The 14,122-nt window shown below is 45.4% G+C and overlaps 1 protein-coding gene across 1 annotated transcript in view; it reads left to right on the top strand.

Moving 5' to 3' along the window:
• SLC18A1 (solute carrier family 18 member A1) overlaps window positions 1–14,122 on the top strand; it is a 101,241-nt gene that overhangs the window by 49,339 nt on the left and 37,780 nt on the right. The window contains exons 2-4 of the mRNA XM_063931833.1: window positions 4,157–4,288; window positions 5,432–5,747; window positions 5,861–5,919. Of these exons, the coding sequence (XP_063787903.1) occupies window positions 4,177–4,288; window positions 5,432–5,747; window positions 5,861–5,919 (487 nt within the window). The 5' untranslated portion in view covers window positions 4,157–4,176. The remainder of the gene's footprint in view (window positions 1–4,156; window positions 4,289–5,431; window positions 5,748–5,860; window positions 5,920–14,122) is intronic.

Raw genomic sequence — 14,122 nt, forward strand, 5'->3', positions numbered from 1 at the left:
GAACCAGACTGTTGTTAGCACGGAGTGGATACTGGCTGGAACCAGTTAAATAATAAATGAACTTGGGAGCGATGAAATATGAACTGAAATGTAGAACTTGAGAGCGGAGAAATAATAATACCGGTGGAGAGTGGTAAAGTGTAGAAAGGACACCGGCCCTTTAAGGGAAGCTGTACTCTGCTGAAAGCTGAGCTGGAAGCAGGTAATGTTGTAGCTGGAAACAGATGAATCCACAATGGATTGGAGAGTCAGGCTACACCGCAGGTGGAATGCTGGTGCGGGTCTCTATGGTGGAAGTCTTGAGACAGGAGCTGGAACCTGGAAGACAATCACAGGAGAGAGACAAACAGGAACTAGGTTTGACAACCAAAGCACTGACGCCTTCCTTGCTCAGGCACAGTGTATTTATACCTGCAGCAAGGAAGGGATTGGCTAGGCAATTATGCAGATTAACAATACTGACAACAGATTGGAGGAAATAATCAGCTGACAGAATCCAAGATGGCTGCGCCCATGCAGACACTTGGAGGGAAGTTTGGTTTGTAATCCATGTGGTAATGAAAACAGTAATGGCGGCGCCGGCCACTGGAGACAGGAGACGCCAGGCTGACAAGTGCACATCCAACCACGCGGACACAGCGGAGGCCGCGGCTGACGTAATCGCCACTCTGACACTCTGCATGCAGAAGCTCAGGGACGGCGGCGGAGGCCGCGGGAGACGCCATGCCAGATGTAATATGGCGTTACTGTGACAGCGTCTCAGAGAGACAGGAGAGGATACAGGAATGTACACATCAGGATAACAGATGGGATCCGGTCCTGGAGCGCTGAGCCAGCCTTAGGAGACATCTGATGGGTAAGAAATGGCGTCCAGATACCCGGATCGTGACAGCAGCTTGCTTGTCTGCAGATATCTCCAGTTCCTGGAAACAGATTTATTAGCTTTCAACAGGATAAAAAAAACATAGAGCTCCCCACCTTTCAGGAGGTACTTTGGACTTGGGGATCAGAATTCAGGAGCCAGAGAAATCCACCGACAAAAATATAAAACTACATATCAGGCATGTGGAGCTGGAGCAGGGATGAGCTGCTAGAAGGCTGATATCTCTGGTTGTGGGCATAGTAGAGACAAGCTGCCAGTGTCCACCGAAAGGGGAGATTCACAGCTTTTCGATTCTACAGAAACACTCCAAGTCAGACAAAACCTGAGATATCTGGCTGGGAAGAACAATTAACAGGTTTGGAAGGGGACCACTGTTTTGAATTCGGATATCGCCGGTTCTCTGACTTTAAAAAATGTGGTACTGCTGGAAAAAGGGGACCCTCAGCTTTAGGCCTAGGACCCTTATACTCCTGGGGCGCTTGGGCAACTACCCATTGAGCCCATATGAAAAGATGACCCTGGCTCCTCCCCTTCTCTCTGACACACTCTCCCTCTTCCTGACACTGTCTCTCTGACTCTTTCTCTCGTTGACTCTCTCTCTCTCCCTGACACCCTTTCTCTCTCTCTCTCCCTCTCTGTCTCTTTCTGACACTCTCTTACTCTCTCTTGCTCCCCTCTTTCTCTCTCCCTCCCTGACACTCTCTATCTCTCTTTCACTCCCTCTTGATTCCCTCCCTCTCTTGCCCCTCCCCCTTCTCTTCCTCTCTCACGCCCTCTCTCTCTTTGACACAATCTCTCCTGATGCTTCCTCTCTCTTTCCCCTCTTATGCCTTTCTCTTTCCCTTTCTCTCATTTCATCTTTTTCCATGAAACCTCCTCTCTCTTCCTGACCCCCTCTCTTTCTCTCTCTTCTTGCTCCTCTGTTTCTCTCTCTCTCTGTCTCTCTCTCTCTCTCTCTCCCTGACACCCTTTTTGTCTCTCACTCCCCTCACTCTCTCTCTCTCGCAGCCTAGCGATCAGGTCTGAATTACCCCCTTAGTTACCACAGGTACCCTTACTTTTCATTCATTATGGAGACAATAAAGTTCCTGAAGAACATAACAAGAATGGAATGTGAATTTCCAACTATGGAGCCGCTGTAAGGTTGGTGGTGTGTGTTAAAGTCAGGACAGATCTTAGATTATTATATAGCTGCAAGTGTAGGTAATAACGTTAAGAGTAGGGTTTTCAGAGAGTGCCAACAGATATGAAGGCAGCAGGACAGTCTGAAAAGGCGTGGTAAGGAATTTCATAAGGGTTAACAGCAAGGGAGAAGTCTTGTAGGAAAGAGATGGCTTCCAGAGAATGGTGCATCAGAAGTAGATCTACGGGTAATACAAAGAGTATTTTGAGCTAAGATTGGAGATGTATGAAGGGCTGGTATTTTTTTAGTGCCGGTGAGTAATCTGAATTGGAGGCCAGGTGGGGCCAGTGTAGGGAAATCCAGGTTTGATATTTATACTGAGATAACATTTGCTGCTGTAGTTGTTGCTGCCAGTTTATTCAAATCATCTGTGATGTCTGTCATAAATGCAATGCAAAATGTTGTCTTGTTGTGACATCACGTGTCCCATTGTACCGCTTATCCCTCACTTACAGTTACACTGAAGTGGAAGGTGGTAACTTTTTTAAAGATAATGTGGACTTTAGATGATGGCTAAAATGTGACGGTATGCATGGATGAAATATTATATGGTGCATACCTGAAAGTGTTTTCATATTGAGCGGGAACACCTTTTAACCACTCAAACGAACAGGGCAACCAAGAGGAGGGGAGGGAGTGGGTACTAATTACCTGGGCCCGAGCTTGTTGGAGGGGTCCCAGTCTGCAGCCACCCCCCTATCTTAGTTGTCAGCAGCTGCCTCTCACCCCAATCCAGCACACACTGATCACCAATACGCCCTCCCTGGATTTGCCCCTGGATGAGGGGCTCACGGTTCCCCCCTGTTCAGCATGCAGCACCGTGCTGAAATTTTGTTCCCAAAGGTATTAGTCTGCAGTTAATGGGATGCAATTTGCTCAGTTTAAAAGCATAACATAAAAAAGGTAGTAATAATAATAATAATAATAATAATAATAGTAGAAATTGCAGAATTAGACAGCTGATAGTTTAAATAAATACACCCCTGATGTGCACTGTGTTTAATATGTGGCATAATAGCTAGATGAGTGTCATACTGGCAGCCCATATTGTGAAAACTGGGCAAATGAATGAAATGGGAAGTCATAATGTGATTCTAGTATTTGATCTGACATGTCCACGTCTGACAGTCATGCATCTCTCACTTCTAGCAGCACATGGACCATGACATATTTCTCAATAGCTTTGCTTTTATTTATAAGGGAGACCTAAAGGGACGTACAGTAGCTGATCAAATAGTTTTGGCTTCAGGATCTGAGATATGATCGGGTTAATGGGTAGGAACTGTGGGCCCGATTCAGACCTGATCGCTGCTGTGCGTTTTTTTGCACAGCGAGCGATTATCGATAGACTGCGCATGCGTCGCCAAACAACAAGAGGCATCGCCAAACAGCGACAGGTGATTGACAGGAAGAAGCCGTTTGTGGGTGGTAACTGACCATTTTCTGGGAATGTCAGGGAAATTGCAGGCGTTCCCAGGCATTTTCAGGGAGGGTGACGTCAGCTGTGCCCCGCTCAGCCTGTTCTATTCGCACTGTAGGAGTAAGTCCTGGGCTATGCACAGACTGCGCACACTGGTAAAAATATTCGATGGTGAGTGAGGTGCGAATGGATTTGCAGCTGTTCGCTGACCGAGGTATATTTGTAGCACGGCGCACACTTGGACGGGCGAATTTACACTCCCCTTGGGCGGCGACTATCTGAACGCAGGACAGCAAAATTAGCAGCCTAGCGATCAGGTCTGAATCGTGTCCTGTCTTTTTCTAACAATAAAGGTGCTGGCATTCAGATCTATAGCTGTCAGTGCTCATCTAAAGTTACACGTACGTACAAGATTTACTGTATTGTATAGTAGCTTCCATACTCTTGGTAAATGATTGTTTTCTTAATTTTTTTTTAAATGATTTACTTGATTTCCTGTTTCCAGTACTAGTTATAATGATTAAAAAGGACACTTAAATAAAATAAAAGTTGCCGTTGCGCGTACTCCTGAGTATCAGTATTACCAGTAAACAAAGCACCGGGCGGAGGTTTATTCTGATGCTTTGTTTGTCATGAATGACTTATCCCTGTTTGTTCTCAACCTCTGAAGGTTCTTCCATCCTGTGCATCATGGAGTGTAACCTCTGTAAGTGGCTGAGTGAGAAGAGGGGGTCCCGCCAGGTGGTCCTAGTGGTGGTTTCCGTAGCACTGCTCCTGGATAACATGCTCTTCACAGTTGTGGGTATGTTTATTTTGGTGACGTTACTCATGTTATTTTCAGTAACTGATAAATTAATAAATTAAATATATTTTAATGCACAATTTATCTTTCACATTTACTGATTTATATTATTGTGACATCTAAGAGCAACTGTATTATATTCATAAGAAAATTAAGGATTTGAGTAATACTGGCTTTAATAACAATGTATGTTTATCAGTAAAAATATAAAATATATTATTACTTTTTTTATTACTATTATTATTATTATTACTATTATTATGTTCCAACATTTAAAGGATTAGCAAACCTAAAACACAAGCTTGTTTATATAAAATGGGGTGTGTTTGTCATATCAACATTGATACTGTTGACATAAGAATGTCAACATAGCCATATCAACATGCAACATACTGACATTCATCGTGTCAACAGTGATGACACGTCGACAGGATCAGAATGTCAACAAAATATTCCCGGTGGTCCAGCAGCGACTTACACTTGTTTGGGCTGATTCTGAGTCAATGCATATTGAAATGCAGATGGATCCCGTCCGTATACACCATAGAAGGCAATTGCTGACTGTGCATGCACTGGACCATGTGTACGCACATGGATAGATAGTGAAAGTGCCCGGGCGGGGGGTACTGATTCGTCCTTGATGGACCACTCCACTCTTTCTCAGAGATGGGCGTTTCTAGGTGGCAACTGACAGTATCAACTGACGGTGGCCCTGCTGTGGTCCAACTCCTTCCCACTGTATATACACTTCTCTTGTTGGAGGGTCATGCAAGTTGGAGATGGGACAGACCTTAGGAAATGTGTGTGCGTGTTATTAGTGGCCCCTTTATATAATGGCACTTGCTATTTATGTTCAGTGTTCACCACTGGATTGTTAGAGGCCATATGCCATGCAAAATAGATAATGTCATCTAAAAGGCATAAAAGTAAATAGGTGACATGAAGTGTGGGCTTTGAGTGGGACAAATTAGCTGTATATGTAGAGGAACCTAACGTAAGCCAGGGTAACACTCAGCTTGGTAATAATACCCAAGACACAGGTGGCATTAAATGACAAATGTTGGTGTTTCCCTAACACACTGTGCAGGGAAGAAGGTCATACTTGTATCCATGGATGTCTAACTGATAATATTCTCCCTCTAGTTCCTATCATCCCAAGTTTCCTCTATGAGAAGGAACACAAGAATGGAAACATGACTATAGACCACATGTCTTCTCCACCTCCCAACATCTCTGCCTTTTTAACTATCCATTCTTTCTATGACAATTCTACGATCTCCAGTGGGGAATCACATCTTCAAAGCCCCAGGGTCAAGACCCAGGGACCCATAAAGAATAACAGCTGCAATAAGGAGACAAGTGTTTTGCAGGATGAGAACGTACAAGTTGGTCTACTGTTTGCTTCCAAAGCAATTTTACAGCTCATGGTCAATCCACTAGTGGGACTGATCACCAACAGGTAATGCTAAACATGGGACTGAAGCCGAGACTGTAGCTATAGCACGAGTCTTCCAAATAACGGAATTCCAATAAGATGTCCTTCTGTACTAACACTCTTCTTGTCATCCACAGGGTTGGATATGATCTGCCAATGTTCTGTGGATTTGTCATCTTGTTCCTCTCCACTATCAGTGAGTATTATTCTCTTAACTTCTTGCTGTACACCAGAGGTTCCCAAACTGTGTGCTGTGGCTCCCCGGGGTGCCTCGGGACACTTGCAGGGGTGACCTAGGTTGGTGGTCCAGGACCAATTCAAATTATTCATGGTCCATATAATAGGTAAAACCAGTGCTGGTAGTCATAAAATATGTGGCCAAACAGTAGCAAATCTTGTCCCTCACCACACAACTGACCCTAAGGATGACATATAAAGTATAAACGCGATCTACTTAATGTAATATTTCTTTCTAAATTTCTCAATAAGAAATTTTTGGCCTAGGGGTGCCGTGAAAAATTTCTGATATCCTAGGGCGCCGTGATTCAAAAAAGTTTGGAAACCACTGCTGTACACATTAAGGGGGTATTTATCAAAGCTTTAAGAAAGATAAAATTGTCAGAGATAAGGAACCAACCAATCAGCTTCTGTCAGTTTTCAAACAGAGCCTGTAAAATGTAAGGTAGAAGCTGATTGGCTGATATAACCTTATCACTCACAATTTTATCTCTCTCCGAGCTTTGACAAATACCCCTCTTAATAACATTAGATACACTGGTGTTAAGGTCTAACGTAAGATAACTTAATTTTAAATAAATTCTTAAAATTTCTACTAACTTAAGAAAAAATGTACACTGTGAATGTCTTACCTGGATGTTTTGTATTTACTGTAGGTATTCATTCTGTCTACCTGCTGTCTCCTCTTCTAATGCTGTTACTAGGGGTGTAATTGGCTTTTTATGACTGCCAGGGAGAATCATTAGAACACTGTCATCATTAATATCAGTTAAGCCACAGATGCGGGTAAATAGAGCAGGATATAAGGAGAAAATTAGAAAGAAATGCAGTTTTCAGAGATGATGGCTACATTCAGCATAACTTCCCCGAATGACCCAACTCTTTCCATTGTCACTTGTCCGGTGTAAAATCCTGGCACTTCTGCAGACACCGTCACTCTAGTCCGGCAAATCCACGCTCTCTCCATGGATTATTTCTGCTACATTAGGCCCTCATTCAGCAGCAGTCGCAGCGTGCATGTGCGTCCATTCACATAGCGGTCGCATCCCCACGCGGCATTAGGGGGGAGTGGTCCGGACAACGCAGGCATGTTTGGACCATTTTAGTGGCGGCAGGGTGACGTCACACGCAGCTGCTGCGGGGGAATATATGGCGGCAGGATGCCTGCCTTCGCAGCCAGGGCTCGACCCTTATTGCTGCGATCCTGCGATTGAGATCGCAACGCGGGGCGGACCTTCTCATGCTGGGTGGCCTTGCGATCTAGCAAAAACTGCTACTGATGCTGAATGAGGGCCTTAGTCACGTGACATCACAGAAAAGCATTTACGGTGCGATGTTTCAGTCCTGGTCTTACATGACCCTCACTATCATCCACAGAGGTTTTCTTTGCCCAAAGATTGCACTGTACATGATAGCAGATAGTTTACATTCCTTGCACAACATAATGAAGGGGGGTGGGGATGGGGAGCAAATTGATGGTTAGTTGGCATTTTTATTTGCACAACAACAACATAACAGCAGAAGTGCCCAGAGGAGAAGTGTCAAGTATAATCAATGAATTACGACAAGTGCATATACCACAGTTTGAACTTGGTAATTGCTACCCAAGGTGCAATGTCAGATTTATGAACGTCGGTTCCCTAGGCTAAAAAACTGTGGGGGACATCTAGATCAGGGGCAATGACACACTTGCCAACTCTCCTTTCTCATACGTCCTAGAGGATGCTGGGGACACCAAAAGAACCATGGGGTATAGACGGGATCCGCAGGAGACATGGGCACTTTAAGACTTTGAAAAAGGGGTGTGCACTGGCTCCTCCCTCTATGCCCCTCCTCCAGACTCCAGTTTTAGAATTGTGCCCAGTGAGACTGGACGCACTACAGGGGAGCTCTACTGAGTTTCTCTGAAAATACTTTTTTGTTAGGTTTTTTTATGTTCAGGGAGACTGCTGGCAACAACGTCCCTGCTTCGTGGGACTGAGGGGAGAGAAGTATGACCAATTTCTAGTGAGTTCAAGGGCTCTGCTTCTGGCTACAGGACACCATTAGCTCCTGAGGGTTTGATCGCTGGGTACAGGACACCATTAGCTCCTGAGGGTTTGATCGCTGGGTACGCTCAGATACTCGCCCCCACAGCCGGCCGTCACCCCCCTTACAGAGCCAGAAGTCAGAAGACAGGTGAGTAGAAGAAGAAAGAAGACTTCAGTGATGGCATTTCTCTGAGGTACCACGCAGCGGACGGACGCTGCGCGCCAAGCTCCCGCTCACACACAGCACTTCTGGTTGCAGGGCGCGTAGGGGGGGGGGGGGGGGGGGGGGGGGGAGGCGCCCGGGGCAGCTTAAAATACCTCAGCAAAATTCTGGCAAGAGGGACATTAGTGTAAGACACTGTCCTAACCTCCGCCAGTATAATCCGTATTATAAAAGAGCGGGACGGAAGCGCGCCATTAAGGGGGCGGAGCTTCATCCCCACAGCTCACTCTGCGCCATTTCCTCTCCGCTGGCTGCAGAGGCGCTGGTCCTTCCTCACACTGCTGAACAAGTACAGGGTGCAAAACGGGGGGGGGGAGGGCCCAGGTTATTTGGTGCAATATTATATCATATAAAAAGCGCTACAGGTCTGGGGCATTTTAGGTAACGCTTCTGACCCATTGATTTGGCGCTGGGGTGTGAGCTGGCAAATTCCCTCTGTGTCTCTCTGACAGGCTTCTCTGTGGGTCTGTCCCTTATAAGCCCAGTGTGTCTGTGGGTGTGTATTACACAGAGGCGGATTGGCCATAGGGTTTACAGGGAAGATTCCCGGTGGGCCGATGCACCAGTGGGGCCTGTTTTGTTTGAGGACATGTGGTCCTTTTTATAGACATAATGAATAAGATGCAAAATAATTTGCATATATGAAAATTACTTTGCCACTTAGCCTGTGATTGCAGATGATCTAGTGTATGCTCTGTCTGCCTGCTTGGCTGACATATAAGATTGAGCGAATAGTGCTTGAGATACGGTTGGTGTAATAAGCATAAAAATATATATTTTTAAAGAATTATATAGTTCCCTAAATTCTGAAGATATATCATATAATGTGCTCATAATATTTAATTTTATTTCCTTTTAACTTCCCCCTTGATGCTGGACATGCCCACTATCTGGAAAGTCTTGGGGGGAGGGTGCTGCTGCCATGGCCCATGGCTAGACCTTACACCTCTGGTGCTGCCCATGTGGGGCCACTAGTACAAATTTTTCCAGGGCCGCTTTTTGTTCCCAATCCGCCCCTGGTATTACACGTGTGTCGGCATGTCTGAGGCTGAGTGCTCTTCACAGGAGGAGACTGTATTAGAGACGCAAAAGGCGGTGGGGGTGACCATGTCGGCACCGCCGACTCCTGATTGGGTAAAGGTATTGAATGCTTTGAATGCTAATGTAGCTCGTATTTGTAAAAGATTGGACAAGTCTGAGTCTCAGACCCAAGCATGGAAGAAATCTGTGGAAGATATGTTATTACAAGTTCAGGTCCCCTCGGGGTCAAAGAAACGTACGTTTACCCAGTTGGCAGACACTGATACCGACACGGACACTGATTCCAGTGTCGACTATAGTGATTCCAGATTAGATCCTAAATTGGCAAAGAGCATTCAGTACATGATTGTGGCTATTAAAGAGGTATTGCATATCACTGAGGACCCTGCTGTACCGGATAAAAGGGTCTGTATGTATAAGGAAAAGAAACCTGAAATAACGTTTCATCCCTCTCATGAACTGAATACTTTATTTGATTAAGTCTGGGAAAGTCCTGACAGAAAATTTCAGATTCCCAAAAGGATTCCGGTAGTTTATCCGTTTCCCACTGGGGATAGGGAAAAGTGGGAGTCACCCCCCATTGTGGACAAGGCCCTATCGCGGTTGTCTAAAAAGGTGGCTCTTCCGTCACCTGACACGGCAGTCACGCAAGGGGTAGACTTCCAAGGAAGATGGTCAAGCCAGGAAACTTGTCTCCACATAAACGTTCTGGAGTTAAGGGCCATTTACAACGGCCTTGTGCAGGCGGAACATCTTCTTCGCTATCTGCCCATGCTGATCCAATCGGACAATGTGACAGCAGTAGCGTACATAAACCGCCAGGGCGGAACAAAAAGCAGAGCGGCAATGGCAGAAGTCACAAAGGTTCTCCGCTGGGCAGAGAAGCATACAAGAGCGCTGTCAGCGATCTTCATTCCAGGAGTGGGCAACTGGGAAGCAGACTTCCTCAGCAGACACGATCTCCATCCAGGAGAATGGAGCCTCCATCAAGAGGTCTTCACAGAAGTGACAAGTCATTGGGGAATTCCTCACATAGACATGATGGCGTTGCGCCTCAACAAAAAGCTTCAGAGATATTGTTCCAGGTCCAGGGACCCTCAAGCAATAGCAGTGGATGCACTGATGACACCATGGGTGTTTCAGTCGGTGTATGTGTTCCCTCCACTTCCTCTCATTCCAAAAGTTCTAAAGATCATAAGAAGAACAAAGGTTCAAGCAATCCTCATTGTCCCAGACGGGCCAAGGAAGGTTTGGTATCCAGATCTTCAGGAATTACTCATAGGAGATCCCTGGCCTCTTCCTCTGCGCGAGGACCTGTACAGCAGGGGCTGTGCGTATATCAAGACTTACCGCGGCTACGTTTGACGGCATGGCGGTTGAACGCCAGATCCTAGCACGGAAGGGTATTCCCAGTGAAGTCATTCCCACACTTCTTCGGCCCAGGAAGGGAGTAACGTCTAAACATTACCACCGCATTTGGAGGAAGTATGTGTCTTGGTGTGAATACAAGAAGGCTCCTGCGGAAGAGTTTCAGCTAGGACGTTTTCTCCATTTTCTACAAGCAGGTGTAGAGACGGGCCTAAAGTTGGGCTCAATTAAGGTTCAAATTTCAGCCTTATCGGTTTTCTTTCAAAAACAATTGGCCTCCCTTCCAGAAGTTCAAACTTTCGTGAAGGGTGTGTTGCACATCCAACCTCCATTTGTGCCCCCTATGGCACCATGGAATCTTAACGTGGTGTTGCAGTCCCTTCAATCGCATTGGTTTGAGCCTTTACAGGCGGTAGAGTTGAAGTTTCTCACTTGGAAAGTGGTCATCCTGTTGGCTTTGGCGTCCGCAAGGCAGGTGTCTGAGTTAGCGGCCTTGTCTCACAAGAGCCCTTATTTAATCTTTCATGAAGATAGAGCAGAATTGAGGACTCGGCAACAATTTCTGCTGAAGGTGGTTTCATATTTCCACATGAACCAACCTACTGTGGTGCCAGTGGCTACTGCCTCTTTCGTTGAGTCAAAATCTTTGGATGTGGTCAGAGCTCTGAAAATCTATGTCGCCAGAACGGCTCGGGTTAGGAAAACCGAAGCTCTGTTTGTCCTGTATGCTGCCAACAAGATTGGGTGTCCTGCTTCCAAACAGACCATTGCACGCTGGATCTGTAACACGATTCAGCATGCTCATTCCACGGCCGGATTACCATTACCGGAATCGGTGAAGGCCCATTGTACTAGAAAGGTGGGCTCTTCTTGGGCGGCTGCCCGAGGGGTCTCGGCATTGCAACTTTGCCGAGCTGCTACTTGGTCGGGTTCGAACACTTTTGCGAAGTTTTACAAGTTTGATACCCTGGCCGATGACGACCTCAAGTTTGGTCGATCGGTGCTGCAGAGTCATCCGCACTCTCCCGCCCGTTCTATAGCTTTGGTATAACCCCATGGTTCTTTTGGTGTCCCCAGCATCCTCTAGGACGTATGAGAACATAGGATTTTAATACCTACCGGTAAATCCTTTTCTCTTAGTCCGTAGAGGATGCTGGGCGCCCGTCCCAGTGCGTACTGTATCTGCAGTTATTAATTTTGGTTACACACAGGTTGTGTTATGTTTATAGTCAGCCTGTTGCTGACGTTGGTTCATGCCGTTAGCTTGGGTTCTGTTGAATGCCACGTTGTGCGGCGTGTTTGCGGTGTGTGCTGGTATGAATATCACCTTAGTTAAACAATAAATCCTTTCCTCGAAATTTGTCCGTCTCCCTGGGCACAGTTCCTATAACTGGAGTCTGGAGGAGGGGCATAGAGGGAGGAGCCAGTGCACACCCCTTTTTCAAAGTCTTAAAGTGCCCATGTCTCCTGTGGATCCCATCTATACCCCATGGTTCTTTTGGTGTCCCCAGCATCCTCTATGGACTAAGAGAAAAGGATTTACCGGTAGGTATTAAAATCCTATTTTAATGTCATGGCGACTCCCTGAAATAGTAGCAATCTCCCTGACTCGCTGAAGAATCTAGAAATCTCTATGATTGCACCTTACCCTTATCATTTAGCTGTTATATACTTAGAAAATATAATCAGAACTACAGTATATACATACATTCAAATGGTGTAATTTCCCTGCTTTGGTTATAAGGCACTTTAGAAGTATATGAATTTTATATTTTGGTTACTAATACTATTCTTTTATTTATATGGTGCCACCAAGTTTCCATACATGGAAAATTACAATGAAACAATTCAATATAAAAAGTTACAAACTACAATACAAGGAAAAAAAGTAGAATAATGACGCAGCTACAAGTAACAAGACTGTGGGGCAGATGTATTAACCTGGAGAAGGCATTAGGAAGTGATAAACCAGTGATAAGTGCAAGGTGATAAACGGACCATCCAATCATCTCCAATATGCAAATTGACAGTTAGGAGCTGACTAACTGGTGCATTTATCACCTTGCATATATCACTGGTTTATCACTTCCTTATGCCTTCTCCAGGTAAATACATCCGGCCCACTGATCCCTATGGCTATATGCATTTTCAAGTAAACTTAAATCACTTCAAGTAAGGTGGAACCATTTGTGAGTAGAAGACAATAGGGCAGATGCAGAGGCGGATTTAGGCCCCACGGGGCCATAGGCAAGTTGCTATTTTTGGGCCCCTATACACAAATATCTCTCTCTCTCTCTCTCTCTCTCTCTCTCTCTCTCTCTCTCTCTTTCTCTCTCTCTATATATATAGATATATATTATGATACAGGGAAAGAAGACTGTGGCACTCGGCGTCTTGCAGTAACGATGTGCACTGGAGAAATCACAGCATGATAACCAACGTTTCGGGGTGACTAACCCCTTTTGTCACACCTTGACAAAGGGGTTAGTCACCCCAAAACGTTGGTTATCATGCTGTGATTTCTCCAATACACATCGTTACTACAAGACGCCGAGTGCCGCAGTCTTCTTTTCAATTTACCGCCGAGGGCACCGGGGCACCTGAGAGTGCCGGGCTGTGCTTCACTATATATATATATATATATATATATATACACTTTGCAGAAGGTCCGGCACTCACTGTTACTTGTGATTACTGTCCCTGTTGCCTTCCGTGGATGCAGATAGCACTGCTATGTAGAGAGAGGTAAACGGCGGCACTCAGGAAATAAAACGCAGACACAGCCACTTGTTTAAGCCAACGTTTCAAAGCTGGTGCTTTTTCGTCAGGGCAATAACAAACATTAAAATCACTCACCATTAAATGTGCTCCCCCTTACCATCAAAACCCGCGCCTCCGGCTCCACTTCCGCTATACAGGCGCTCCAATATGACGTCACCCAGTGCGCCCTTCACCAAGGAAACAATGTAAACAAACATGACATCTACATCAGCGTTTCAAGCCTCGTTATAAGTACCTTGTATCGGATTTATAAACCTCTCATAAGACAGAGTGCCCATTCAAAGTGAGAATGGGTCAGCATAGATATGCTATAAGAGAAGCTGTCTTGTCTGGGCATAGTGACCAACCAGTGGCAAGACACTTTGCCCTGGCTGGTCACTCCCCTACTGCTTTGAAACACATGATTATTGATCATGTACCCCCACTGGTTAGGGGGGGGAACAGGTCTAAATTGTTATTGCAATGTGAATCCCGTTGGATCTTTCGTTAGATACATTGAATCCACGGGGTTTAAATTAACAGACTGGGTTTAATAGTTTTATCTGATATATTACTATGTTCTTTTGTACTTTGTCCTGGTTAGTTATGTTGCAATATGTATCTTTTGAGAGGTTTATAAATCCGATACAAGGTACTTATAACGAGGCTTGAAACGCTGATGTAGATGTCATGTTTGTTTACATTGTTTCCTTGGTGAAGGGCGCACTGGGTGACGTCAT

The sequence above is a fragment of the Pseudophryne corroboree genome, chromosome 6 (genome assembly GCF_028390025.1).
Source record: "Pseudophryne corroboree isolate aPseCor3 chromosome 6, aPseCor3.hap2, whole genome shotgun sequence".
Lineage (NCBI taxonomy): Eukaryota > Metazoa > Chordata > Amphibia > Anura > Myobatrachidae > Pseudophryne > Pseudophryne corroboree.